Source organism: Lasiosphaeria miniovina (genome assembly GCF_030549165.1).
Source record: "Lasiosphaeria miniovina strain SMH2392-1A chromosome Unknown B0T26scaffold_2, whole genome shotgun sequence".
NCBI classification, from domain to species: domain Eukaryota; kingdom Fungi; phylum Ascomycota; class Sordariomycetes; order Sordariales; family Lasiosphaeriaceae; genus Lasiosphaeria; species Lasiosphaeria miniovina.
The window spans coordinates 462,427-490,303 of NW_026848221.1; the positions used below are offsets into that span (position 1 = coordinate 462,427).

The 27,877-nt window shown below is 56.4% G+C and overlaps 8 protein-coding genes and 1 non-coding gene across 9 annotated transcripts; 7 read left to right on the top strand and 2 right to left on the bottom strand.

The window, feature by feature from the left end:
* Positions 1-354: 354 nt before the first annotated feature.
* On the top strand, positions 355-1,209 carry B0T26DRAFT_691986 (uncharacterized protein). The gene has a single exon (XM_060441151.1). It carries the CDS (start codon positions 655-657, stop codon positions 913-915), a length of 261 nt encoding a protein of 86 aa, XP_060299698.1. The 5' UTR covers positions 355-654; the 3' UTR covers positions 916-1,209.
* A 37-nt stretch (positions 1,210-1,246) lies between these two features.
* On the top strand, positions 1,247-3,608 carry B0T26DRAFT_105281 (uncharacterized protein). Its single transcript, XM_060433248.1, has one exon. It carries the CDS (start codon positions 1,578-1,580, stop codon positions 3,573-3,575), a length of 1,998 nt encoding a protein of 665 aa, XP_060299699.1. The 5' UTR covers positions 1,247-1,577; the 3' UTR covers positions 3,576-3,608.
* Positions 3,609-4,346: 738 nt separating this feature from the next.
* On the top strand, positions 4,347-6,062 carry B0T26DRAFT_636167 (uncharacterized protein; the record flags this gene model as incomplete). Its single annotated transcript, XM_060436798.1, has 5 exons — positions 4,347-4,714; positions 4,773-4,803; positions 4,843-5,255; positions 5,333-5,845; positions 5,912-6,062. The coding sequence occupies 5 exons, from the start codon at positions 4,347-4,349 to the stop codon at positions 6,060-6,062; spliced, it is 1,476 nt and encodes a 491-aa protein (XP_060299700.1).
* A 2,497-nt stretch (positions 6,063-8,559) lies between these two features.
* Positions 8,560-8,739, top strand: B0T26DRAFT_617127 (uncharacterized protein; the record flags this gene model as incomplete). Its single annotated transcript, XM_060436006.1, has 1 exon — positions 8,560-8,739. A coding segment is annotated over one exon (180 nt), but the record flags the coding sequence as incomplete, so codon positions are not given.
* Positions 8,740-12,346: 3,607 nt separating this feature from the next.
* Positions 12,347-17,025, top strand: B0T26DRAFT_639467 (ABC-2 type transporter-domain-containing protein; the record flags this gene model as incomplete). The annotated part of the gene is made up of 2 exons (XM_060437140.1): positions 12,347-16,648; positions 16,708-17,025. 2 exons carry the CDS (start codon positions 12,347-12,349, stop codon positions 17,023-17,025), a joined length of 4,620 nt encoding a protein of 1,539 aa, XP_060299702.1.
* A 632-nt stretch (positions 17,026-17,657) lies between these two features.
* B0T26DRAFT_t42 lies at positions 17,658-17,788 on the top strand. The gene has a single exon. It is a non-coding gene; the product is annotated as a tRNA-Pro (tRNA).
* A 619-nt stretch (positions 17,789-18,407) lies between these two features.
* Positions 18,408-21,493, bottom strand: B0T26DRAFT_747237 (heterokaryon incompatibility protein-domain-containing protein; the record flags this gene model as incomplete). Its single annotated transcript, XM_060444821.1, has 2 exons — positions 18,408-19,135; positions 19,180-21,493. 2 exons carry the CDS (start codon positions 21,491-21,493, stop codon positions 18,408-18,410), a joined length of 3,042 nt encoding a protein of 1,013 aa, XP_060299703.1.
* A 779-nt stretch (positions 21,494-22,272) lies between these two features.
* Positions 22,273-23,862, top strand: B0T26DRAFT_868263 (uncharacterized protein). The gene is made up of 5 exons (XM_060447859.1): positions 22,273-22,479; positions 22,526-22,708; positions 22,769-23,200; positions 23,313-23,613; positions 23,674-23,862. Exons 1-4 carry the CDS (start codon positions 22,405-22,407, stop codon positions 23,502-23,504), a joined length of 882 nt encoding a protein of 293 aa, XP_060299704.1. The 5' UTR covers positions 22,273-22,404; the 3' UTR covers positions 23,505-23,613; positions 23,674-23,862.
* Positions 23,863-24,131: 269 nt separating this feature from the next.
* On the bottom strand, positions 24,132-26,816 carry B0T26DRAFT_868264 (uncharacterized protein; the record flags this gene model as incomplete). The annotated part of the gene is made up of 4 exons (XM_060447860.1): positions 24,132-24,467; positions 25,819-25,988; positions 26,161-26,332; positions 26,408-26,816. The coding sequence occupies 4 exons, from the start codon at positions 26,814-26,816 to the stop codon at positions 24,136-24,138; spliced, it is 1,083 nt and encodes a 360-aa protein (XP_060299705.1). The 3' UTR covers positions 24,132-24,135.
* Positions 26,817-27,877: the final 1,061 nt, after the last annotated feature.

A 27,877-nucleotide genomic window follows, 5' to 3' on the forward strand; every position in this document is an offset into this window, starting at 1 on the left:
CGGGGGATGCCTACTGACTTTCGTTGATCGCTGTATGACATTAGCCGGCCCGAGTTGGCGGTCCTGTTCAATGCGGTTGCAGTGCGCTGATTGACGCCGCCTAGCGGGCATTCCCTCAACTCACCCGCAAAGCCACACCAAATTTGAGGGCGACATGCGCCCCAACTCCCAAGATTGGAGGCGGTTCTTGCAAACCTGCTGTGCTTATACCCACCAAGCTCAGGAAAAGAGAAGGTTGCCCATCGAGTGAGATATCTATTTGCTTGCGATAGACCTTTGCTTGCAATATCCTGTCTATGGATCATGGATCATCGTCCAGACGTCCTTGCTGTTTACGGATCGAATTCCGTGTCTCCTATTGTTGGCCATTAGGCTAAAATCCGGACTTCGCCAATCCAAGCGCGCGGGCAATTGCGAGCGACGCCTTCAGTCCACCTGAGGCGTTCGCAGTGGGATACCAAAGACGGAGAGCAACCTGGAAGACCTGTTGGATCTCAAATTGAGCCGAACTCGGAACTCGTGCCATTTTGGCGAGTCCAGTCTGCGCTGCGCTGCCACCTGCATGCGGATACCTTAACGAATTCGACCACATTAGTTGCATGGCGTCGTTCCTTGGGCGGGCTGCTGGCCAAGTGGCCTAGCCTTGTCGTGTATATGTACGTGACACGAGGTGCTGCGGCGGCAGTGTGGTTGTTAAATCTGAGGTTCCGAGTGCCAGCGGACATCAATAAACCCCCACCGAAGAGGGCCCTGGCGGCGGTTCTGCATCCCAAAATGGCTTCTTGTTGGCCCGCTATGCTTGCTCAACTAGTGCGAGCCTGCCTTATCTTCACATCCCATCGACAGGAACAGTTACGGGTGCGAATACGGATACTGCGCTCCCTCTGCTACATTCCAGAGCCCGCCTCGCTCTAAGCGTCATTTCCTTCTTCTTTCTTAGATCTGCTTCTTTCTGGCTTCTGGCGGAGAGTCCGAGCACTCGTCCTGCAAGCTTCTTAGGGTCTAGCTCGCAGGCGGGGGGTTGGTGTTGGGCTCTGCCCGCCATGCCACCACCCAAGCTTGGAGTCGGCCAAGCTCACCACCCTCCCAGGTCTTTCTGAGCAGCTGGGCTGTGGTTCCCAGAAACGCACCCTAACATGTCCTCATTGAGCCGAGCGATTCCCCAAGTGCAGCTCAAAGGCCTCCCTACCTTTTGTGCTGTTGGCTACCTATTGAAGACGAAGGAGAGTAGGAACACAACTGTGAAGGGCGGCGCACAGGCAGGTCAGGCTGTCATTGTGGCTTGACGTGACGCTGGCGCATCAATAGTGACGACTTTGCAGCTGTTTGCTGCTCTGGCAGCCCGCCCATTCGCTGAAGCTACGTCTGTGGACACTCACCAGTCCAGTTTGGTCACCACGATTTAGCTCATTGCGTCTGGCACCACGCCCGCCTGCCAATACGAGCCTGCTTCCAGCAGCATGGTTCCTCTATCTCAGAGCGTTCGCGCCGTTCGTGGTCCCTAACTTTTTTTCTCAACAGACTCAGCATGTTGTCGGTCTTAGCCCCGTGGCTCTTTTCCTTCTTGCCTCGCTGCCATGGGGGCCTCGCAATCGTCATCTGCGGCAGTTTACTCTGGCGCGCAGTTTGTTAGCGGCGGTGTGCCAATCTTTCGCTCGTACCAGCCTTGCCATGTCTTTGGCGACGCCAGTCTCTACAGCATCGGCACGCGGATCGGCTTCTACCTCCAGTACTCGGCGGCCGTTCTGTCTATTCTGTTCCTCCATGGTCAGGACTTGAAGGCATGGTTTGTTTGCCACTTACCGCTGGCCGCGGCCAGCTTCGTTGTACTCGTAATCCACGCGGGTACCGGCAACGGGTTGGTCGTTATAGACTGGGCCGTCATGTTCGGTCTGGTGCTGTGGTCCATTCTATTTTTGACCAGGCCTATCTTCGTCTGGAGCCGCATCGGCCTTGCCTCTGGCATTTCCAAGGATGCGACGCAGCTGCAACAGGAACTGACCAGCGAGGGCGGCAGGATGGTCAGTGACCAGGAAGCGGAGTGGAACTTGCGGTACATCGCTGTACTGAAAGTTATTGGGACGAGGGAAGAGATCCAAGACGAGCACCGGAACAGCCAGAATGGCGATTCCAGGCTCGTGCGAGACGAGTTGGCGAGGGCGTTACAGCAGTATGTGGACGCTTTTGCCCCAGCTCGTGGATCCCCCGCTGCCGCCGACGCTGCAAGTTACATTGCAACTCTGTACGAGAGCGGGCGGCGGATCAACGATATCGTGGCCAGAATGATGATCGACAACCGACAAGTCGCCGCTTTTCGTGACGCACATGCTGAGGCTCTCCGACAAGCCAACATCCCCTTTAACCAGGCGCAAGCGACAACACAAACCCTGGCGCGGATGGCGAAGGAGGATCTGAGATCCAGAGAGACCGGGCCTGTTTCACGCTCAGCGTGGGGAATGGTCAAGGAACTTGGGGCCTGGACTGGTACTACAGGGGCGGTAGGATGCGGCCTGGGCTTGATCCTCTACGCGGGTTACCTGACATTTATGGTCTGGCTTGTCTTCCGAGGAATAGACCACGGGGCCAAGAGTGGATGTGATATCCAGATCATCCTTCTTGTCGTCCCGGTCAGCGTCTACAACCCTGCAGCCATCACGGCATTGCGTGTCCTGGCCTGCATCTGCTTCGCCGTAATGGGTGTGCCGGCTCTACTCGCGGGAACCGCTATCATCGCTGTTGCACTTCACCAGTGGTGGCTCGGGATATCGCCGCAAGGTGAAAGAGGAGCGGGGGCGAGAAAGGACGTCTTAGGTTTCGTGGGCATACCGTACGACTTTGGGAAGGGAGAAGGATATACCCAAGAAGCCGCCACACACTTGACGGGCATGCTTCGTCACGCGCACTCGGCCAGCATCCCCCGTGCCTCGAGGGCTAGTGACCTGGTATCGGATGCCTCGCTTCACCGTCAGCCGTCGACGTCGTTTGCGCTTGACCCGAGAGGTAGCGACTTTTACTTCGACCCCACGTTCAAAGAAACAGCCGCCTCCGATGCCGAGGTTGGAATACGTGGAGGTCTAGCGAGTAGCAGCAGCATCTCAGGACTGAGTGGAATGTGGAAGCTTCTGCTGTCAAAGCGATTGCTCTGGGAGCCCTTGGCATTTGTTGTGGCAGTCATCCACACCATTGTGGTGGTCGAGATGACGATCCGCGTCAACAAGCTTGACATGCGCCAACCACCGATGACGTCGATGGGTGAGCTGGTGGCCTTCTTCCTGGGCGTGTTCCTTTTTGTCAGAGTCGCTGCGAAATGTTTGCTTGCAGGGTCAAATCGGCTGCGAGGTCGACAGGCCGCTGCTTGGTTCGACGACAGATGGAAGATTCTTTCCGACCCGCCAAATCGTTGGCAAGACCGGTCTGATGTCGATGCTGCGGCGAGGGGCGGTAGTAGCGCTGCGCTGAGAACATTCTCAAGGCATATACGGGAGAGCAGCATTCAACACAGGATCTATCTCCAGCCCGAGGGTAGGAGCGTGAGCAGCATGGGAAAGTTCAAGGAGCTTATGAGTGATGCATGAGACGCCTAGAACACCCCATCCTGGTTTCGTTGGAACAGCCATGACTACGGCCGCTTACGACTTGAACTAGACGGCGGTATGGACAAAAATACTTAGAGGTAGTCCGCTAATATAATTACACACCTCCAGATCGCAGGTCACATCACGGGTCGAGGGATGTCCTTGCCATGCACATGTTCCGCCCCGTCTCGTATCTCTGCTTGGCGTGGCACGATTGCAACGGCTGCTTCTCCCGTACCAACAACCAACAAGCCAACGCCGAGATGTGATGTTCTCAACAGCCGCCTCCAAGACCCAGCCCCGCATCGCCCAACAGCCTTTGTGTATGCCCAAGGAGGGCGAATGCCTCCATATAGAGAGGGCGCAGCGCAGATAGCCAAAAGCCAATGCAGGCCGGCAATTGAGCCGCGAATGTTCGGTGCAGCCCGCAGGCCGCTGATCAATATGTCTCCAATTCGCGCTTAATCTGGCTATTTTAATGAACCAAGCTGCACTGTTCCTGAAGGATAATTCCGAGGACGCGGAGCTTTGCGTCTTCCACCAGCACAGCTGCTAGCTCTAGGGCTACGTAGTATCAGGGCAAGAGGTATATCTGGGAGCTTCTTCGGTTTCTAGAAACCACAATGCCGGAGCTGCTGATTGCCACTACTTCAGCCTGTCCTGTTCTTTTGGGGCCCAGTCCAGCTCATCAACCACTCTACCACAGCTCCTACCTTGGTGCAGAGGGCTTGCCACTATTCTAGCCAGCTTGTCTGAGCCATTCCGAGCACAATGTTGGCAGGCTTCTATCTGCTGGCGGCGTCGGCAGCCGTGCTGGTGTTGGCGCAAGCTCCGGCGCGGGGACAAGTGATTCCTGGGTGCACAACCATCTCGTTCCAGATCCCGAGCTGGTTTGTCGGCGACCTCCTGTTCATCGGCGCCCGCGGCCACGTGAGCAACGTCTCGTTCAACGTCCTCAACCGCGCCGCCAACTACACGGCGGACCTGGCGTGTGCGCTGGGCCAGAGCGGCTGGAACGAGTGTGACGTCCAGGGCACGAACACGTCAGGGCTCCAGGCCTCGGTCTACATCAACGGGCCGCTTGCGAGTGTCTCGCTGAACCAGACGTGGACGTGCAACGACCGAAACGGGACTGATCCGTACGTTCAAGCGTTAGATGTGGGCTAGTTTGACACCGAGCTGACAAAAGGCGAACAGCTTCCCGTTCACGGCTGCTGGAAATGGCTCGGTGGCGCTGAACTGCGGCGGCATGGACGGGATGGGCCAGGTCTGCAAGGCGGTCAACTCGCCGTTCCTCGTCAAGGCCGCCCTCCTCACCCCCGTAGCCATCACGCCCGTCTACGCCGACGGGCCGACAGGCCACAACACGCCCGGCTGCGCGGCCGCGGCCACGAGCCCCTCGTGGAGCCTGTCGGACATCCACTATGTCAACCAGACGGGCGACGGGATCCATTCCACAAACCAGGAGAGCTTCAACGTCATCGTCTACAACGCGGCAATCGGGTACACGGCGAGCTGCATGCCCGGGGTCGGCAATGCCATGGTGTGCGCCGGCGACGAGTTCGGCTCCATCGGGAGAGACCGGTACTCGCTCTCGACAGACGCCACGTTTGACCCCCAGACCTTTCGCTTCAGCATCAACCAGACGTGGTACTGCGACGACGCCGACCCTGGAAAGCCGTAAGCCAAGATCCCTTCTCCACCGACGTGTTCCGCAGGCGCGTGTAAGCAAACTTGATGGCTGACGGTGCCTGCAGTGTCGCCATCAAGGCGTCGGCAAGCCAGGTCCTCCCGCTGAAGTGCTCGAGCGCCGCCATCGAGGGCGTGCCCAACGGCGAGAAGAAGACGTGTGTGACGGACGACACGACGCTCAAGGGCGCGCTCGTGTCGCAGCAGTCACTGGCGCCGTATTCGATCGAGGACCCGACCATCATGCCGGACGGCTGCACCATAGAGTCGGTGCTAGGCCCGCAGTGGACGTTCAGCTCGTTCGAGGTCGACACGCCCGACTCCGGCAGCAGCGGCCCGCCGTCGGTCAGCTTCAACGTGATCCTGCAGACGCAGAACCGCGGCTTCCAGTTCCCTCTCAGCATCTACCAGGGCGCACCCATCGCCAACAGCAGCGCGTGGTACGAGTGCGACCTCGGTGGCGGCGGCAACACGGGCCAGCCCCTGTGGCCCATCGCCTGCAGCTTCCAGTACACGCCGGCCACGCAGGCCCTCGTCCTCAAGGCCGACTGGAGCTGCAGCGAGTTTGATCCCGTCCACCCGTGAGTTGTTGTTTCCTGTCACTGGTCGTCGTTCATGCTGACTGACGACTCCCAACCTGTTTGTAGCATTATCTTCAGCGGCATCACCACCACGACTATCAAGAGCCCCATGTCCTGCAGCACCGCCGAGGGCATCTCGCAGTGCATCGCCACCGACCTCTCCTACTCGTGGACGGCTGACATCCACAACGTCACATGGTATACGGGGACACGGTGAAAACCCTAGGGGGGATTTAATTGGAGTTGTCCGATAATTAGGTAGTTGTCTTCCGACGGATGGACGTCTGATAAACGAGTGACAATTACACACGAGGTGTGAAGCGAAGCTTATTGAAAATCGGCAACAGGCTTTGTTCCCTGATTTCAGTTTATTCCTCCAAGGTGGAGTTACCTATCCGTGGTGATACTGTTCAGAGACAATTTCAATGACAAAACACATGTCGAAGGCCATCTCTTCTGCAGCGAGAGAGGTGGAACTACGAAAGCTCCCCCTTGATCAAAACATAGCAAGCTGCTAGAAGGGTCTTTATTACTACCTTAGAACCAGGTTCACATGTCACATGTGTTGACGAAAACAACACCGTAATAAATATCACAAAGGAAGATGACGCAGGAAACACCACCCCCTGAACCCCATTTTCCACACCGAGCAGTCTTAGCAAGGTGAGATTACCGCGGCCACGAAAGCAACCACGCGACCAACACATCGACTCGGCGGCTTGACCTGAAGCCACCAGCAATAAACCAGAGAATCACACCGACTCTATTCCCAGCCATTTCTGCACCACAGCCTTGTCATCCGGCAGACCCGCAGCCGCCTGGCCATCGACGAACCAGTCCGCCACGACCTGCGGCGGAACAAACTGGCAGCAATGGAACGCGTCGCTGCTATCGACCCACCCGCGCCTGTGCAGCGCGGGCCGGAGGACGAAACCTACCGGCTCTTCCCCGACTACCACCGGTAGTCCTATTTCGTCGCTGCCATCCATCGACCGCGGGTCAAGCTCTACGACAAGCGTGCTGTTGCAGCACTCGACAACGACGCCGTCATCCAGTAGGGTGTTGGCGCTAGGCAGCGCGACGGAGACGTCGGCCTTGTGCGCCTCGATGGCGAGGTCCAGCTAGATGGCGCGCGTGATCAGGTCGCTGAGTGTGGTGGACCGATATGCAGTTCACTAGGGTAGGCTGTTGTCGACTTGCATGTCAGCCGTTTATGAGATAATTACGTAGGTGGGCACGTTGACTGAGGTAAGGTAGGTATCTGTTCATACGAACCTACCACTCATATTCAGATTGCTGTTTGATTTGATAAATGCATTAAAGAGCTGTTGCTTGAAGGCTGATGACTCACGGCCAGGGGCAGAACGAGCACCATCAGGCCATTACTAGTTCGCTAATAATTAATCACAGAGCTAACCACGGCCCTTTGACTGCCACGGATTTGATGTGTGTCTAAGATAGTAATTACCATTGCTGTTGATTGTCAAGTTGTTAGCGCCGAACAAGTGCCACGCTAATTACCTTATTACTTTACTTGGTGCTCATGATAATAGCTAAGTTCTAAAAGATCCAAGTCTACCTTTTGTCAATTGGATTTGACGGAGATTAACAACCTAATTCCGCTTTGAGCGGTTGATTGGTTGTCGCTTCCACATTTGCATCACGGATTCATAAACTTATCCGTTGTCCGACACAAGCCTTCGGTACCCGAGTACTTCGTAGCGTTGGCCAATGGTCGACGTTGAATTGGGCGGCACGAGCCGGATGTTGGCGCTAGGAAGTCGTTTTTCATCTCGGCCTGATGATTCATTTGCTGCATTCACCCCAGGCGTGGACGCAATGGCTGCTTCAGCCAATAGCGGACCGACTTCACCTGTGGGTTGGCACCAGCATGCCGCGCTGGTGGGGCTGTGCTGGGCCGAATTTCAGGCATTTAAGGCGTGGAAGTTCCCCGCCATCTGACCACACCACCCTTTCCCTCATCACCCCAACGAGGAAACTCGGGTTTCCTACAAACAACTTCATCGCCTCGCCGGCCTCGCAAAAGAGGCCTTCTCACTCTGCAAGAATGGCTGCCGCAGCAAGTTCCGCTGCCGCGTGCATCCTCGTCGCCGCTACCCCTGGGTCGTGCCGACGATTCGCCAGCCCAATCCCACAATGCCTTTAATCACAGCTACTTGGATCTCGACTTTAACTCTAATAACTCCCTTGTCCCTGACTTTGCTACCTGGAACGCCAGCCCTGCCCTTGACTTTAACCTCAACCTCGACCTCGACCTCTCTTGCACTCCAGAAGGCTGGTTGAGCCCTGATTGTGGGGCTGACCCCGCAAACTTCATCACGCCTGCGCTTGCTCTCTCCGCGGCGTCACCCAATCCCACCACCGCCACAGACCTTACCGGTTGGCCCTCAAGCCTCACTGTGCCCATGCAGGTCGGCCAGTTCAACTTTGACACCGACTTTTCTCCCGCGCCCACGGACCTCTTGTCGTCGGACCTGACATGCGTTAACTCGCCGTCGCTGCTGGACCAACCCACCGGTTGTGCCAACCTCACGAGTCTCGCCATCTCTGGCGAGACATCGTTGTCTTCCCCTACTGGCAGCACCAGCGGCAGCAGCCTGCACTCGGGCCTCGCGCTTCCCAAGGCTGTCAGCCAGCCCAAGAAGCGCGGCCGTCCGCCTGCGTCTCCGGCCCCTGAAGGCGACGGCGACGACCTGGTCGCCAAGCGCCAGCGCAACAACGTCGCCGCTAAGAAGTATCGGCAGAAGAAGCTCGACCGCATCCAGGAGCTCGAGGAGGAGGTGGACGAGGTGAAGCGCGAGCGCGACGAGCTACGCATCAGCCTGGCGCGCAAGGAGGCCGAGACGGCCGCCTTGCGCGAGATGCTGAAGATGGCAACGGCGAATAATGCCAAGGACAGTCCGTGACTTGGTAGTAGCAGTTAGCATCAATTACAATGGATCATCATGACCCAAAGGAACCAAATCTGTAACCGTGCAGAAGGTGCCGTCTATTCTCAGACGATGTCGGCTCTAATGACTGTATTGTGCATCTTTCCTCAAAGCAACCCCTGTTTGGGAAGTGACTCGGATTAGGGAACGCGGTTTTTGTCATCATACAGGCACCAGATACTCTCAAGAAAGGGGCGCCACAGCCCTTTCCGCTGTAAGGCACTCTTCACGTACCTGTTGATGCCAGTGGCCTCCACTTCCACGCCGTATTGTTCGAGAAGATGTCACTGAAAGGGGCAAAAATGAAGATATCAAAACAAGACTGCATCCCTCTAGCAAAAGTCACAGTTGTCGCTCAAAGACACGCTTCGATTGCAAATATCGCTACCTTATTATAAACACTGCCTCGCCTTTTCAAGGCCAACTATAGAGCTATTTCTTGTAGAGGACATCATGAAACCATTTCCTCGCAGACTGAATCATTCTTTCTCACCAGCCCGGATTCGCTCGCCGGCGTCTCAAAGCGGTAGACCGTGATCCCTTGTCCTGGGTATCGTGGAGCGGCTAAATTGGACCGCGTCTCCAAAGGATTTGAGTCGCGATGATTCAAGAGTGAGTCGTGATGATTCATTCTTGCTCATCAACGCAACTCACCAGCCACTGGCCAAGTTCCTGTCATTAGGTAATACGTACTTGGTCCATCTCAATCTGGGATACCGTTGCCCAGAGTCGCTTCCCTGGGTTTCATGCAATTGGCTCTACGCATGGTACGTATCTGGCGTAGGATGTAAGAATGATTTGGAATGATTCGCAATGATTCATTATCTCTCATCAGTGCGGACAGAGCGTTCTAGTTATTTAAGTGCCAAGCTATCCTCCCCGAGAGGCTGTTTTGGCAGCCGACTACGGGAGCCGGCTGAGCCCGGGGTTCTTTAGTTTTTCGCGATGCCAAAACTTGCGGACCGGCCCGGCGCAGGGACCTGCCCCTGGTGTTTCTCATGAAGCTATCTTGTCATTTCACTTTCGTCTTCTCCACTTTCCTGTTTTACTCTGTTTTGTTCTTTTTTCCTGCTCCACTCCCTCTCCCTCTCCCTCTCCCTCTCCCTCTTCCTCTCTCTCTCCCTCTCCCCTCTCTTTCTCACCCCGATTCTTATCTCAATTATTGATGTTTTCCCTCCCGGATAATGCCGGAATCCAGGCACCCCGGAAAAATCCTCACGAGGAGCGACGAATGGGGTCTAATTGCTCCGCCGAGGAGCAGAAAACTCACCGAGAAACCAGAAATGGCCAAAGCGATTACAACGGGCAAGACCGAATCACACCGCACGTCTGCTGTGCAACATGACAGTTATGTGCGTGACTGTCATGGCTGCACAGGGCATGCCATTTTCATGTTTGTTTTGTTTCGAGTGTCAGCTGGATGAATAAGACCCAGTGGGGGGTTCTACTTCTCCACGAACGAGGTTTCGCCGAAGAGTTGACAATTGGCTTGGCAGTGAGACGCGATTGTGTGACGTGTGAAAAGGCCTTGTCGCATTTTGTTGCCTAGAAATTCGGGGATTATGCAAGGCCCCCCGGGGCTAATACTTCCGCAATTTAACGGCAAGACTAACCCCGTGCGGTGCGAGGTGGTGAATGAACAAGAATGACCAAGAATGATTCATTTCATTGGTGCACCCCACCCGTGTATCTGCGGATAGCTAAGTCTCGCACAATCGCACTCGCATTTTGTTGGCCTGTGCTTTTGGAATTGGGACCAGCTTGACAGGACTTATCCGACTCCGTACGAAACCGGGAAGTATGTGCAGTCAATAGAAGCCCGCTGCCCGGCGGAGCTCGGCTGCAGATCGGCGTGAATTGAAGAAAAATGAGCCGGATGGGACGGGAGTTGGTTGAACGGGTTTGTTAGGCTTTGTATACGTGGAATTGTCCGGAAACGTCGCGCCAACAGGTTGCTTGGCAGACGATGATGGACGATGATGCAATTTTTGGCGGCGGCACATCGCCAAGAGCTCCACGAGTTTCAGTGGCCCTGCACGGACCATATTGCGCGTCCCCCCACATCTTGGACGAGATGCTGATCAATCCGAACTAGAACGGCACCGACAACACACTTTAAAAATGGGTTAAATTGGAGATGCCATTATTCAGCTCCCTATTATTAATCTCGCGCGACGAGACGTTGAGATCGCCAAGCATGGCCATTGGTGGGGTTACCAGGATTCTAGGCCCAACTGGACTTGAACGGAACGGGATAAGAGTGGATATTTTGCCTACCTTGGAACTTTGCGATTCGAGCAGCTCACCATTCACCAACCTGCCCGTTACCAGACAACATGCGAGGCCAAGGAAGAGGAACAAACCTGACTCTGTTGTAGAGTTTGGAGGGATCGCGAGGTGACAGGACTGCGTTGTTCCGAATTGCCCAACCACGAAAAGGCATTGGGGCGGCTGCCCATGATGTCAGTGGGCTGAGTGGAGTAGAACTCTGTCAATGGAGCGGCCAAGAGCCGCCTTAAGTACGGCACATCGGCGCAATACGCCCTAACAACCACACATGTAATTTGAAGTGTCGATTTCCAGAGGGTCCACCCACGGTGTGCGCACTAGGGTAGGGGAGGAGATTACCGCTCTAAATCCGCGTTTGGTCTAAATCCGAGGATCGTGCAGACGGCATTTGTCAGGGGTGTCTCGTTAATTCCGCCCATTTCGATTGCGGGGTGCGACGAGTCCGGACAGAAAGGTGGGATTCTTCCTTTGTCCGTTGACGGCGGTCGGCGATAACTCACGTCAGCATCAGCATATTGTGGAAGGGAAAGAAATGGCGACCGCAAGTAGCCAAGTCTTCGGCGAGTGACTCAGAAAGCAGTGGACACTGTATGTTGAATACAGCCATGGCAAGGGGACTCGCTCCACCGCCCTACGTCGCAGCTTTTTACATCACTGGATGGTACATGTACGGAAAGCGCGGCCCGCCTTATCTTTCGGGGGGGCCTGGTTCACATGCCGCAGTGCCGCGCTGGCTGGGTGCTTACCGTGCAGGCATCCATTGCATCCTAACCCTGTCCGTGGGCTCTAGCGTGGCGTCCAGCAAAAAGCCCCTGCCGGCGTGCATGTGGCAACGCTAAATGCAGCACGGTCTTCTGTTAGCGTGGAACTCGACGCTCCCGTTCTGGAAATGATAAAGGCCGTCCTAGATCCTGCTCGTAGTTTGTTTGTTTCGTCTTTTTTTTCTCTCCAAGGGCTAAGGGTTGCTTTTCCTCTCCTCTTCTCTACCGCTTCCTGCGGCGCCTTCACCGCACGGCAAATTGCAGTGTGCAGTTGAATTTGAAGCGTGTCGTTTGACAGGACGTACCTTCCTGCTCTACCTTGGTTCCATCTCGGTGACCGCACCTTGGAGTTGCACGGACGCGCCCAAGTCCCGGTGATGCAATATTACCTCACACCTGTAGTAATTACTTGCACTGCCTGAGATCTATTCTCCTAATCAAGAGAGAGCCTCTGGAGCCAGAACTCCAAAGTCTAGGCGCAACTCACACCACCCGCCGAGATGTTTGGCCAAACACCAGAAGAGGCGTTTCGTCGGAGGGCAGCAGAGGCCTATCCGGACGATCTACACCGTCGAGATGAAAATCAGATTGCGCACAATAACCGGGACGACAATGGCCATGACCAGGGCAAAGAAGATGACGTGGAACAGTCGGGCGACACGACGCAGATTCCCAGCCCCGAGGTCGAGTCCATCGCCGACGGCACCTGGGGCGAGCGCGACATCGGAGGCCCCGTTAGCCAACGATTGGCCATGCAAGACTTTGACCAGCTCACCACCAGACTGAGCATCACCCAATCCCGAGCATCGCGTGCTACTGGCACGACGCAGAAATCCAATGCCAGGCGCGGATCCTTTTTTCACCGCATGGCCTCGCGCGTGAGCGGCAAATCCGAAAGGCGGCCCGGAACAAGCGGGCCACCCGACGGCGACGAAGACGACGAAGACGCCGAAGAGCAAGCAGATGATCAGGCGTCTTCTGCACACGAGCAGGACGACTTCCACCTCGAGAACTTCATGCGAGATGGTCACCTCGAACCGCGCACTGCGTCGGGCGAGTCGACCAAGAAGGTCGGCGTCGTCTTCAAAAACCTCTCAGTCAAGGGCGTCGCTAGCGGCACCAGCTTCGTCCGCTCCCTGCCCGAGGCCGTGCTCGGCACATTTGGTCCCGACCTCTACAGGCTTCTCTCCAACTGGTTCCCCGTGTTGCGTTTTGGCCACCAAACGGCTGAGCTTCGGACCCTCATCAACGACTTCACAGGCGTTGTGCGCCACGGCGAGATGATGCTCGTGCTCGGGCGGCCAGGTAGCGGCTGCAGCACCTTCCTCAGGGTCATTGCCAACAACCGCGGCTCGTACGCCGCTGTCGAAGGCGAGGTGTCTTACAGTGGCATATCAGCCGAGGAAGCTGATAAGCACTACCGCGGCGAGGTTGTCTACAACGGCGAGGATGACCAGCACATGCCGACTTTGACTGTTGGCCAGACGCTAAAGTTCTCGCTCCTCAACAAGACAAAAAAGCACCTTCGGGACGACCTCGGGCTCATTTCCGATGCCCTGCTCCGCATGTTCGCAATCAAGCACACCGAGAATACCCTCGTGGGGAGCGCATATGTCCGCGGCGTGTCGGGCGGAGAGCGCAAGCGCGTCAGCATCGCCGAGACCCTAGCCACCAAGAGCACGGTGGCCTGCTGGGACAACTCGACTCGGGGCTTGGATGCCTCGACCGCGCTCGACTATGCGAGGTCCCTGCGCATCATGACCGATGTCTCGGACCGGACAACTATTACCACGCTGTACCAAGCGGGCGAGGGCATCTACGAGCTAATGGACAAGGTATTGGTGATCGACGAAGGACGCATGCTCTACCAGGGCCCGGCCAAGGAGGCGCGGCAGTATTTCGAGGATCTTGGATTCTTCGCCCCCACACGGCAGACTACGGCCGACTTTTTGACGTCCATCTGCGATCCCTCCATCCGCCAGTTCCGGGAAGGCTACAAAGACCGCTGTCCCAAAACAGCTGCCGAGATCGAAAAGGCGTTCCGCGAGAGTCCCGCTTACCAGAAGCTGCTTGCCGACGTCAAGGACTTTGAGCAGCACCTCGAAAAAACCGGCCATGCTGACGCGAAGACATTCCAGGCGACGGTTCAGGAGCAGAAGTCGCGCCGTGTGGCGACACGGTCCAACTACACTGTGAGCTTCTGGAAGCAAGTCCTAGCGTGTACTCGTCGCGAGTTCTGGCTTCTCTGGGGAAACAAGACGGAGCTCTACACCAAGTACTTTATCGTCATCAGCATGGGCTTTGTTGTCAGCTCGCTTTTCTACAACACGCCCGAAACCACAGCCGGGGCTTTTCTTCGAGGCGGTGTGGCCTTCTTCTCCATCATCTTTCTCGGGTGGCTCCAGCTTGCCGAGCTCATGAAGGCCGTGTCAGGCCGCGTCATCGTGGCCCGCCATAAGGAATACGCCTTCTACCGACCCAGCGCTGTCAATCTCGCCCGAGCACTCACAGATATACCGGTCCTCATGGCCCAGGTCATCATATTCGGCGTCATCATGTACTTTATGACCAATCTTGCCCTCGAGCCTGGCAAGTTCTTCATCTACCTGCTCTTTATCTACGTGACGACCTTCTGTTTTACGGCACTCTACCGGATGTTCGCCGCATTGTCTCCGACCATCGACGATGCCGTGCGCTTCTCCGGTGTCGCGCTGAATCTGCTCATCATCTACACTGGCTACGTGGTTGCCAAACCTGTACTGCTGTCGCAGAAGATCTGGTTTGGGTGGATCTTCTACATCAACCCGGCTGCCTACGCTTTCGAGGCGGTGCTCACCAACGAGTTCCACGGCCGCATCATGCAGTGCGCTCCCGAGCAGCTCGTGCCCCAGGGGCCAGGCATTTTGCCCGAAAACCAAGGATGCGCCCTGCCCGGCTCGCAGCCAGGTCGCAACAGCATCTCGGGAGATGACTATCTCGGTGTGCAGTATGACTACACCCGGGCCCACCTGTGGCGAAACTTTGGTGTTGTGGTTGCCTTCTCCGTCCTGTACCTGCTGGTCACGGTAATTGCCACCGAGATGTTTTCATTTGTCGGCTCCGGTGCGGGGGCGCTTGTCTTCAAAAAGTCCAAGAAGTCCAAGAAACTCATCAAGGTTGCTGGCAAGCCCGACGAGGAGAAGGGAGCGAGCTCGGGTGAATCATCAGCCGGGGCACTCAGTGCCCAGCGGACTCAGGATGAAGTTCTCGGGTCATTAGCCAAGAGCGAGAAGGTCTTTACGTGGGAGAATGTCTCGTACACTGTCCCAACACCGCAAGGGCCAAAGCAGCTGCTCAACAAGATCAATGGCTATGCCAAGCCTGGAGTCATGGTTGCGCTCATGGGCGCGAGTGGCGCTGGCAAGACGACGCTGCTCAACACGCTCTCGCAGCGGCAGACCGTTGGAGTTGTCAGCGGCGACATGCTTGTTGACGGCAAAGTCCTCGGCAACGAGTTCCAACGCAGTACCGGGTTCGTCGAGCAGATGGACCTGCACGACGAGACGGCTACGATTCGGGAGGCCCTGGAATTTTCGGCGCTGCTTCGCCAGAGCCGTGAGACTCCACGCCATGAAAAGCTGGAGTACGTCGACAAGATCATCGACCTGCTCGAGCTGCAGGATATCCAGGATGCCATCATTGCCTCGCTGGGCGTCGAGCAAAAGAAGCGACTGACAATTGGAGTCGAATTGGCTGCCAAGCCTTCTCTGCTTCTCTTTCTCGACGAGCCCACCAGCGGTTTGGATTCGCAGTCGGCATTCTCCATCGTGAGGTTCCTCCGGAAGCTCTGCGCGGCTGGCCAGGCTGTTGTCTGCACCATCCACCAACCGTCGTCGGATCTGATCCAAGAGTTTGACAAGATCCTGGCGCTCAACCCGGGAGGCAACGTCTTCTACTTTGGCCCTGTGGGCAACAACGGAAGCGCTGTGATTGATTACTTTGCGGAGCGCGGCGTCCACTGCCCGCCGGGCAAGAACGTGGCCGAGTTTATTCTCGAGACGGCCGCAAAGGGGGGGCGCCGGCCGGATGGCACGCGCATCAACTGGAATAGGGAGTGGCGCAATTCGGCACAGAACAAGGAACTGGTCGACGAGATTCAGCGCATCAAGGCCGAGCGCGGCAAGTTGCAAGACTCGGCTGAGACCATCGCCGGGCAGCACGAGTTCGCCGCCCCGGTGACAGCCCAGATCACCCACCTCACCAAGCGCATGTTCATCCACCAGTGGCGTGACCCCTCGTACATGTATAGCAGGTTGTTTGTGTCGGTCATTGTCGGCATCTTCAACGGGTTTACCTTTTGGAAGCTGGGCAACAGCGTGGCCGATATGCAGAACCGCATGTTCACGCTGTTCCTCATCATCATGATCCCGGCCACGGTCCTCAACTCGGTCGTGCCAAAGTTTTACATTAACCGCGCGCTGTGGGAGGCGCGCGAGCACCCGTCGCGCATCTACGGCTGGGTCGCGTTCTGCACCGCCGAGATTCTGTCCGAGATTCCCGGATCCATCGTCGCCGGCACCGTGTACTGGCTGCTTTGGTATCTGCCCACGGGCCTGCCGACGGACGCACCGGCCGCCGGCTATGTCTACCTCATGACCTTGCTCTTCTACCTGTTCCAGGCGAGCTGGGGCCAATGGATCACGGCGTGGTCGCCTAACTTCACCGTCATCAGCAACGTGCTGCCGTTCTTCCTCGTCATCTTTTCCCTCTTCAACGGCGTCGTCGTGCCGTACAACCAGTTCAACGTGTTTTGGAAATACTGGGTAAGCTCGTCCACATCCAAAATCCTATTGTCTTCCATGCTAACGCTCGTTTCTTGCAGCTCTACTACCTCAATCCGAGCACATACTACATCGCGGGCGTTCTGTCCGCGACGCTGATTAGCCAGCCCGTCGTGTGCGCCGACAGTGAGGCTGCCTACTTCAACCCGCCGTCGGGCCAGACGTGCCTAGACTTTGCGGGCGCTTTTGTGCGGCAGGTCGGCCAGGGCTATTTGATCGACCCTAACTCGACGACCAACTGCGGCTACTGCCCCTACGGAAGCGGCAATGAGTATCTGACGGCGCTGAACGTCAAGCCGTCCGATAAGTGGCGCAACTTTGGAATCTTCCTGGCCTTTTGCGTGTCCAACTGGGCGTAAGTTTCTCTCACTCGTGCTTTCTGAATAGCTAGCTAACGACGTGTTTGTAATAGGCTTGTGTACTTCTTCATCTACACTGTGCGCATCAAGGGCTGGACATTTGGGTTCGGGTGGGTCTTAGGCGCCGTTGAGAAGGGGATAAACGGGATCAAGGGTCTGTTTATCAGGAAGGAAAAGGCCAAGGAGGTCGAGGCGTAAATGGATGACACGTGGATGTGTTTAGTGCGGGCCCGGAGTTTGAGGATAATTACTTGATACCTGATAGATTTGATCTGGAAATAATAGACGCTGTTTGATGGTGCACACACCTGTTTCCCACTTGCCTGTTCATGCTTTTGCTTGGTGTTCCCATGCAAAGACGCACGACCCTTTTCATCTCCAAGTCTAGACGAGAGCCTACTCTGGGCTTGGCAGGCCCACCGCACATACAGACAGACAGACAGACAGACAGACAGACAGACAGGCGGCCACCTGAGCTCACAACGGCAACCCACAAAGCATATCCATATCGTACGGAGCCGGATCCGTAGCCATGTGACTTGTGGAGTTTCCGTCCCGCCGAAAAAGCCTTTTCTAGAGAAGATTACCCAATCTTGCAACCCAAAAACACAAGCTCACTGGCTCATTCCAGCGGCCCAATGGTCTAGTGGTATGATTCGCGCTTCGGGTGGTCAACTTGGTTTCTGACAGTCCCCATTGCCTAGGCAACAGGCAATGGGCAACTGATATGTGCGAGGTCTTGGGTCGAATCCTGATTGGGCTACTGCTTTCTTTTTTTTTTTTGCAATTTGAATTTGCTTATTTTGTCCTCTTTAACTTTGTTCGGGGCTCGTGTCATTACTGTTGGAATGACAAGGTCATTCGTTCCATAGTCACTGCAGTAACCGATGCGAATGGGGTGGTTGTGATGGTTGTATTCTGGTCTGCTCTATGTCTAAAAGGTCACGAACTACGGGTACAGGATGCGCGTTGGAATTGGCGATGTCGGAGGTCACGTGAGGGGTGCGCCTCGCGCACGTGCCGCAAAGCGGCCCGCGCGCTCGTCAGCCACTGAGGCTGTGCAGCCTGTTGAACAATCACGTGCGACTGCATCCTCTGATTGACTGGTAGTTCCCACAATTACTTTTCTCCCCCCTTTTTCCTTTTTTCTTTACGGCTTTAGGATAAAGTATAATTCTTTTCTCTTTTGTTAATTTTTTTTTTTTTTTAGTTAGAGACTGATACTACGTGTTTCAATTACTTTCAATTATTTGGCACTTCTGCATCATGGATTGTAAAGGTCAACAGCGCGGTCACGGGGCGTGTGGATGCTGCTTCTGTCTAGAGCTGGATGCAACTTGGGCCTGAAAAGTCTGCTCTATGTTCCAGCAAACCATGGCCTCCTACGCAAGCTCAATGTGCCGCATGGAGAAACCGGGTCGGTCAAATGCCTCGCCCCGCATGATGCCGTGGACATACGCCTCGCCCACGAGCACAAACCGCCCGTCAGCTAGCGGTCGCAGCACAATGGGTGTGGCGGCGCCGGTCAGCACCCACACCTGGTCGCCCGGCACCACGCTCCGGGGGCCGTTACCTAAGTAGTTCTCCTCTGTCCGGAAAATGGCGCGCCCCGTCGAGACTGCCTCGTGCCGCGCTGTCAAGGCCGCAGCCATCTCCTCTCTGTCTTCTGCGTCAGCTGCAACAATGACACTAACAACACTGCTATCCTCCTTATCCTGACCCTCAAATCCGTCGTCAAACTCAGGCGTCTCCGGCCGCTCCAGCGACCAGTTGCCTCCAGATGCGTCACGTAGAAGGCCGTGTACTGCCACGGCCAGCTTGTCCTTCTCGGGTGAAAGGTCTATCATGAAGTCGGTATCTAGTTCCGTGATGCCGTTGCCAATGCGCACGAACCGACCTTGCACCTTGCCCGCCCCGTCCCCAGTGGCTATTCCCTGCTGCTGCTTCCGCAGCGCCCGCTCTAGCCCCGGGTCTGCCGCCGCCCGCTCTGCTAGCGCCTCGAGCTCCGTCTGTAGAGCCACCAGCTGCGCCGCGTGTGCGCGGGCCTCGGCAGCGTCCCCGTCAGTGTCTACCGCTAGCAGCTGCAGGGCCTTGCTGAGCAGGGCTTGATCTGCGGTGTAGTCAGGATCGTAGCTGTTGCGGAATTAAGAAGACCGGGGATAGAAGAAATTTCTTGGTCTCGCCCTTCTACGTCGCGATCGTGCTGTAGGCTGGCCATGATGGCGGCAAGCATTTCGTCAAAAACGCGGTCTGTCTGCGAGCGCTTGGCGTCGGGCCGCGGCGCGTACGCCCACATGCCGTACTTATCGCTGCCGCCGTCGGCTTCGTTGGCGTCGGGCGGTAGCGTGTGCTTGGTGCGGGCCACGCCGCGGCTGGCGGCGAGCAGCTCGGCGTAGCCTTCGGTGCGGCCGGGGCCAGACGAGAGGTTTGGCCGCTCTTTTTGGTTTTCGGAGGCGGAGCTGTCGAACTCGGCCACGGCGTCGTCCACCTCGTCCGGGAACAGCGGCTCCCAGCTCTCGAACACGCGCTGCCACTCGGTGTGTTTCTTGGCGTCGCGCAGCCCATGGTCAGAGTTCATGTCGCGGCACGCCCGCCGTGCTGTCCGCTGCCACGCCGCGTGGAACACGCTGTGGTACGCGGCCGGGGCTGGACCGGTGGTGCCGTCGATCGTGTCGGCTGCCATGGTCCGCCACAGGACCTCACCGGGCGTCTGGTCCGGGGAGGAGCTGTCCTGCGGCGGCCAGGGGTAGCGCGGGGGAAGCTCTGCGGCCACGACGGCGGACTTTGTCAGCGAAAAGCCGAAGCTGCCCGACGCGTCGGTGAGCACGGCAAATTCTGTTGGGGAAAACTTGAACCCGTCCAACGTGTCGGTTACGGCGGCGACCGAGTCGACCAGCGCGCCGTGGACCGCGAGGAAGGGCTGGTGCATCTTGGCGGGCTCGGGAGGCACCCAACACAGGCCGCGCGAGGCAGCCCATTTGGCGGCGGCTGGGCTGACCAGGCGCCTGACCTGCGGGCCGGTGCTCCAGTCTGGCACCCACGACGCAATATCAATGACGCGGGACGGCGGGTCGTCATTATGCGGCAGGCTCTGCCGGCTGAGAAGTTCGAGCGAGTTGGCCGTGGTCAGCAGAGTGTGCCAGGCGGTCTGGAGAAATGCCTCTGCTGCTGTGAGGTGGTAGTCAGCACGGAGGGGACGCAGAGACTCGTGCGCTGCAGCCGGCGTGCGCGGCGGGCTCTGGGAGATACCCAGAAAGGCGAATATCTTGTCGCGGGGATCACTCGCATCGTAGCCGCGGCAGTCGTCCAGCAGCTGCAACAGCGGGACAGGTTGGGCCTCCTGTCCTTCCTCTTCCTCTTGCACTGTCGCTGGCGGGCGCCGCGGGCCCACGCTGGTGGGGTTATAGCTGCGCTTCTTGATGTGTTCTAGGGTGATCAAGGCCAGGTAGCTGGGCCGACGGCGTTCAAGGGTGGTGAAGAGGTTGCGGTTGTCGTCCGGGCGGGGTGAGTGAACGATGATGGGGTTAAGCTCGTCGTCCCACAGTGGCGTGCTCAGACGGGGGCCGTTGACCTCGAACCAGGCCCACATGTCGACGGCCTCGCCCAGTCCCGTCTCGGTCAGGTTGATGCAGGCGTTGGACAGCGCCTCCCAGGGGAAGGTGAGGGTGCCGCACTGCATCTGGGCCTTGGGGGCAAGAGCCAGCTCCTGGATGACCCAACTGCGACGGAACCAGGCACGTTGCAGGAAGGCGAACACGGGCCACCAGTGGCTCGAGTCCCAAGCAGGGAGCCCCAGCGCGGTGCACCTTGCCGGCAGGCGATGCTGGGTCCGCGCCGCCCTGGCCGTGGCGCGCGGCGTTGTGGCCAGCTTGAAAAGCAACTCGAGGGCGGGGCGGGTGAAGACGTCCTCGTGGCCCAGCCACACGGTGATTTTGGTGGTCTGGCGGTAGATGCGGCCCATCAGGGCGACTTGGACGCCCTTCTCGTCGGCATCGTGCTGGTTGATGCTCAGGGCGTCGATCCACATCTCGGTGGGCAGACGGAGGGAGGTGGTGGCCATCTTGGCAGCGATGTGCGGGGGCGGGTTGGCCATGACTTGGCAGATGTGCCGCCATTCGAGCAAGTAGCGGTACAGGTTGAGCGTTATGGGCAGCACCTTGCCGTCGCACAGCACATCGCCTTCCCAGGCGCCGTCGTCGTCGCGCGCCTTGAGCGAAGGGAATACGGTGACGGGGCGGCCCCACGTGTACGAAAGGGCTTCGTAGGTGATGGGTTGGTCCTCGAGGTCGACGACGCGCATCGAGAGCTCGATGGGGCCACCATCCCTGACACTCTCAGGCTGTCCCTGGCCCTGCCCCTGGCCCCGCAGTGTCTTGAGCTTGAGGCTGACGAGGCGGATCGACGTGGGCGTTGGGAGCGGCTCGTACGTGTAGCGACGGTCGGGTGGAATGTCGTGCAGACGACCCATTGCGGTGCGGCCTTTCGTCTTGTCATTGCAGGTTATCCGTATGATCTAGGTCGGCCTGGAATTTGGAAATGGTTGAATGGATTGGTGGGGAAGCGTCTGACCCGACTGAGAATGGGCCTCCCGCTCGAATTAATTACCTCATCTCGTGGCGGAGCTAATTCCAGGCAACCACGACCACCGCTTATTCTTCGGCTTCCTGAAACGACCAAACTCAACTGTGGTGCGAGCATTGACTTTGCTGTAATCAATACGCAGTGAGAAAAGTAAGGTATGGACCTGGTATGGCGTTCTTAGCGCTTGTGCCCCGTCTTTCCATCAATGGAACCCACTCTCCGCGCTTGTTGGCTGATGAAGTGGTGTCATTCAAGAAACAGATCAATTGGAGAGCAATCAAAAACTAATGGGACAGCTCGTCATAAATTTCAGCAGTCACGCATTTCATCAGCCGCATTTCATCAGCCAAGCCATTTCATCACTCAACATCTCCGGTGGCATAACAAACGTTCTCAAGCATGACTGACGATTAACCCCGAACCAGGACCCCAAGCGAATCATGCTGATCGTCAACCTAGTCTAGAGCTGACGAGTGTCAGAGAGGTCATACTAAATCGGGTATGGTTCAGGACAGGACCGCTGGAATTCCATCACCTTTTCCACACAAACAACATGTGTCGTGGTCTGGACTGCTGTTTTTGGCGGGCGTGTGGCCTCAAGGTTCAGTAGTCTAGGCCGCCTCAATAAGGACATGCCGGGTGGGGCACATGTCCTCTCGGTGTTCACAGTACCCGCACAGTACTAAACCCCTGGCACACACGCAAGCGCTGCACACCTCAGCAGGTTGGCAGGAAGCCGAACTTGTGGCGGTTCATCCTTACGGCGATGAAGGCTACGAGCCTGGCTTAAAAGCTACCATGCCGGCACCCTCTGGCGTTATCGACTGGGACGCCTTGCACATCGATGCCTCTAGGATGGATATAGACAGCATCGTGGAGAAGTTGTCCCAAACCAAGATCCGCGAACTCCCGAATCTAGACCAAGAAGGCCGTCGATGAGAAGTTGGGCTATCCGGCCTACGTTCTCTCCCTCACCCTCCAAAACGAGGACCTGAACTCGTTCGGTTACTTTGACGGAACAGACTATCCTTACAGCGGGAGCACGGAGGCCGGCTCGTGGCTTCCGCCGCTGAATATGTCGCTAGACGCGCTGATCCCCCAGGTTAACGCGTAGTTTCGATCGGCGCGCTTCGCCGGAGATCCGGGGTACGTCGTGGGCGAGAAGGGACTCGTCCGCGGGCTCGTATGGGAGATGGAAGCGTACGATACCGAGCGATTTTCCGAGCTGCGCGACGTGCTGCCCGGGATCTTGGAGCTCGCTTGTAGCGACTCCATGGAGGAGAGCGCGCTGTGGAGGCACATGCTCCTCCTGACTCTCGTCCGCCAGCGCAAGTCTGCCGGTTACTGGGAGTTGGTGGAGCTGGTCGTCCTCTGCGCGCTCCCGCGGCAGCTGAAGGACCCCGGCGAGATGTGTAGCCTGCTCTCGGGCCTGGAATCGTGGATTCGTGGCGAGGGCGACGACTGCTGGCCGGAGTTACTTAGCACGAGCACATGGATATCACAGCCACCTCCCGGGGAGCCGGTGGATAGCCGGCGCAACGCGCAAGGGCGCACCTGCCTCCCTTTGGCCGTCGAAGCACCTCTTTTGCACTGGGTCTGTGAATGCATCGGATCGGGCCGGCCGTTACCGATAGGCAAGCCGTCGTCAAGAATGAGACGGCGACTCTCGGACGCTTATCGGCCTCTTTACCGCGGATCCGGCCAAGCACCGCAAAGTATTCACCCTACTAGACGGCATCGAATACAACTTTGGAAACTGGCTTGTGCTTCCGCAGCGCTCGATGCGCTTCGAATGCGTGGAGGAGTTGGAAGGGTCCTGTCCATTGGGCGAGGATGTTCGGCAAGCCGCAGACTTTCTCGGCGGGGATAGGAGAGTCCTGCCCGATTATAAGTTATAACGCGTCTAGAAAGTTGACAGACGCATGGCCGTATGGTCGCACCGGCTTTCGGAAAACGGTATCCTGGAGAAGGGCCATGATGGTTGGATAACCGTACCCCTTGGCCAAGGTATGTTGATATTATCTCCCGGAATTGTCGGATCGAGGGAAAGGGCTAATAATTAGACAGAGGCGCGATATAAGTGGTTTCTTTAGCAGAAATTGGCAAGCTGGAGAATTTAGCGGCGGTTCTTCAGTCATGGCCCTGGAGCATTGTGTCGGGTGCTCGCTGTATGCTGCGTCAATGCTCTAGTTTTTGAGTGCTGGACGAATTCACACCTTTCGCCGGGCCGACATCCAGCTTGCCTCTGGTCGATGGGCATCAGAAATAGAGGAAGCAATCTCCACTAACCTGGGCTTAACAAATTGCTACTTAGCCAGTCTAATATTGGCAAGGATCGTGCCTGAGCTGGTGACATGTGTTCTATTCGAATTATGGATGGTTCCAGGGCGCACGCAGCCGCGATGAAGCAGATGGATGCTAGGAACTCGCCGTACGGTCATGGAACGAAAGAGATGGTTCAAGGGATTCATAACTCGTACCCGACCAAGAGCCAGCCAATTGACCCGGGAAATAGAAATAAAACTAGAACTACTCGGAAAGGGGGTCGGACCGATTCGGGCCGCGACGCACCACCTGCCTATCGATGTACTTGGCCAGTTCGACGCCACGCGGATCGTTCGCATTACCCGCCATGCCTCTCAGCATCCCCGTCAGCTGTATCACTTCCTCCCGATACGACGCACTATCAGCCAGCGCGGCCTCCAAGTCTTCGGCTGCCTTCTTGTCCTTCTTCTTCGCCACGCGCGTCTGCCACCAGCAACTGCCAATAGCAAAATAAACGAGGCGGCCCCACGCCCGTGGCAATCCTAGGTAGCAATGGCGACGTGGTCCATCGTCGTAGTTCTGGTAGTCGTGTTTGCCTGGGAAAAAAGGATTAGTCAGCGTACACGCGTGTGTGGTGCCCAACCTCCCAACTCTTCTCGCGAGCGGCCGTGGGGGAGTGCAGGTCTTTATGGTGTTCATCTGGAGCCTTCATTCCTGCCTTCTCTGATTTTGAGACGCAGTAACTTTGAAACGAATAGGAAGGCGCAAACATCCCACACCAAGACGTGACGTCGTGTCGTACTTTTTCCAAAATAAACGGAATGCACGATTCTTCCCCTGGTTTCTATATTAAGAACACCTAGATATCGCATTCGATAGATGCAAGTATAGCATCCAAAACCGCTGGGTTGAAGCCCCTGAACGGAGAGCATTGGTACTGTGTTTACTGGGGGCGCTGCACTGTGAAAGGCCTATCCGCATCGTACCAAATAAGCCCGAAGTTGGTTAGAGGCTAGCTAGCCTCTTACTTTTTGCAATAAAAAATTAGCTTCTTCCTGGAACGGTTGGGCCATCAATCTAGTTCGGCGGTCGGTGGAATAGACCCCGCCATTGCGGCCTTTCGTCTTGTCACCTACTAATTACCGAGGCATTAACTCACTGCAAGCTACGCCTGGGAATGGCTTGGCTGAATTTGAATAAATTGTTGGGGAAGCTGGTTTCTGACCCGACTGATTTGAGAAAGGGCGCCTGGACTACAATAATTAATGGGCCTATCTCGTGGCGTAGGTCACTTGTCGATTTGAATACAAATTACTTGCTATTTTGAAACCCTTGCGCAGCTGATTATCAGGGAAAGCAAAATAGTGTTTTGTTTTTCCGGTAATCACTAAGAACCACACAGCTAACTCAACTTATTTTGTCCGAATTCATGGCGTCGCAATCCAAACCTCTTGGTGTTACCCTTACCAGTGATGAAGCGGTGGAAGCTCCGCCTCGCACAAAAAGACAAGGAAACAACAGAACAAACACAAGGCGAGCCGTAGGCGAGCCGAAAAGGTCGGAAAAGGTCGGAAAAGGTCACATCGGGCAGTTAAATATATCAAAGGAAGGCATAGGCTCGTACGTGGGCTCGGGAGGCCTAGGTCATGACGAAAACAAGTAGATTTCTTCTAAAAAGCTAGGAAAACAAAAAAAAGGGTCTCCCTAGTTAGATGAGAGACGGCAAGCCGGCCGCCTTATATAAGGTGGTCGGTAAAAGAAGAAAGAAAAAGGACACTAGATTACAATAGGCTTAGGGGTATATTCCCTTTTGGCTGTGTGTAAACAATCCCCCTTTTTCCAGGGCCACTTATCTCGACGTCAGTGAAGAAGTCTCCTTACACATACCTTCAACCCTTTATCAAAACCGAATGACGTAGGGGCACGGGGCATCCCTGCCAGACCAACCCTTGAAGTTGTCCTCGCGAACCTTGGCGCCCCTCTTGAGGGCGTTCCAAATGCGCGTGCCCGAGTCGAGCATGAGGGCGACGTGGTGCACATCCCTGCCCGGGCATCTGCACTTGTTGGGCCCAAAGAAGACGGCGTCGCCGGCGCGCCGCTGGGAAAATGGAATCTTCCTAATGAGGCGACAAGACCGGAGTCAGCAGATATTCAATGGTTGATTAGATTGCCTTATTGAATGGGATTAGGCCTGAATTCTCTCGGGGCCTCGGGTAACTGGATTTCGACGCTCGAGGCAGGCGAGAAAGCCGACAGAGTCTCGGCTTTGACAAGAACAGCACAACATACTTGTATTTCGACTTGGACTCGGGTGCGCAGTACAGTTTGTAAGTCTCGCGCAAGTTTTCGTCGAACAGGCTCCGGTGCGTGACCTGACAAACGGCCCAGCTGACAAGACCGGAACAGTCGAATGACTTGGGGTTTCCGGTGGGACCGGAGCAGGATCCGCTATCGAACCTGTCTATTTGTATCATGCCCGTTAGCCACAGTCTCCTCACGCCAATCTGCTAGAGAGGATACGCAGAGGGCGACTCACAAGGCACGCCCACTGCCTCCTTCGCCTTGGCAAGGATGGCCAAGCCAGGGTCTTTCGTCGGGGGCTTGGGGTCTGGATCCGTCTTCGTCGGCAGACAGCACTTGAAGTCGACGGGGCCCGGGCAGAGGCCCGACTGCGTGTTTCTCGACGCACACTGCGAAGTAAAGCGACAGTTGCCACCGGCACTACCGCACGACGTCTTGGTGCAGCATTTAACTTCATCGGGGGTTCCAGGGCAGGCGTTGTTGATGAACTTGGCGCCGGAGCCGCACGCATCCTTGTGGATGCAGACACCTGGAGCCCCATCAGCGCCAGTGCATGCGCCGTTCAGGACTGATCGCTCTGTGATGTTGCTGGCCGCTGCAAAGCCGGCGGAGAGCAGCGAGAGGATGAGGAAGACGGGCTTCATGGTGACGAGATGCAATTCTTATGGCTTGGATAGGGAGCGAAAAGGCTGCAAAGCTGATAAGCGAGAATTGTGTGTGAATGTGAGGTTGTGCAGAGGTCAGTTGCAACATGGAACCGCAACTCTTCCCAGACTCTATATACTCTCCCACACAGAATTCTTTAGCCGGTCTCCCTAGGTACTTGACCGAACTTGGGCGCACAGAACTCATTTCGGCGAGGAATCCATCTTTCTCAAGGCCATAGGTGAGACGAGATTCGAGTTGTGTGCGGTTTTCCCTGCCCAGTGTTTCATGAGGGAGGCTGTGCCCTACTGTCGCTTGAGCTGAACCTACCTCACGTCGTAAGCTGGGCAGACTCGGTGAAGAATCGCGCCGAGTCTCTACATGGCACTAAATATGCTCGCAATAAAATCCATGGTGGCAAATAATTCTCACGTTGTTGGCTGCTAAGGTGTATGACGGAAAAAGAGGCCAGCTCATCCTCTGCTAGTGTGTCGAGGCTAAGTTGAGGGAAATAGATCGAAGCTAACGATGGAGATGATGGAACCGACACGTCCATCGCAGACCTCTCACGACTCAAAAATGAGCGCTGCACAGGCCACACTCCAAGTCAAAGCCCAGGTTCTCGCGCTTGTGCGACGAATATCGTCAAAAATTTGATTCCTTTGGCGTCTCTTTCGAAATCTGGCCGGGAGCCTTGCCGAGTCCAAGAGCTGACCAGATGCATAGTACTAATTCTACTTTTGTAGTGGCGCCCTCTCATGCTTGCGCGTTGGCCTTGGGATTGCGGCCTGGCTTGCCGCCCAGGGCCTCGGACCTGAGCGACATCATTCTGCCATTCCTAATTGGCTAGATAATCTCGGCATTGACAAGGCTATTCACACCCAACACGGCAGATTAAATCAGCAAATGTTCGAGGAGGCGACCAACCGAGACGAAGAGCAATTCGTGCGAGGGAGAAATAATTAGCAACTCCAGGTTCCTCATGTTTCTTGGATCCCATCAGCCGAATAATGAAGTGCAGCTGTACAGAGTAGTTACTCTTGGTTGTCTGCGTCGCGAG

Bases quoted from the DNA above. Each gene is read 5' to 3' on its own strand.
- B0T26DRAFT_691986 (XM_060441151.1), top strand. From the start codon at position 655: ATGTACGTGACACGAGGTGCTGCGGCGGCAGTGTGGTTGTTAAATCTG.
- B0T26DRAFT_105281 (XM_060433248.1), top strand. From the start codon at position 1,578: ATGGGGGCCTCGCAATCGTCATCTGCGGCAGTTTACTCTGGCGCGCAG.
- B0T26DRAFT_868263 (XM_060447859.1), top strand. From the start codon at position 22,405: ATGCCGGCACCCTCTGGCGTTATCGACTGGGACGCCTTGCACATCGAT. The intron at 22,480-22,525 runs GTGGAGAAGTTG...TCCCGAATCTAG, and splicing joins GGATGGATATAGACAGCATC to ACCAAGAAGGCCGTCGATGA. The intron at 23,201-23,312 runs GTCTGTGAATGC...GATCCGGCCAAG, and splicing joins AAGCACCTCTTTTGCACTGG to CACCGCAAAGTATTCACCCT.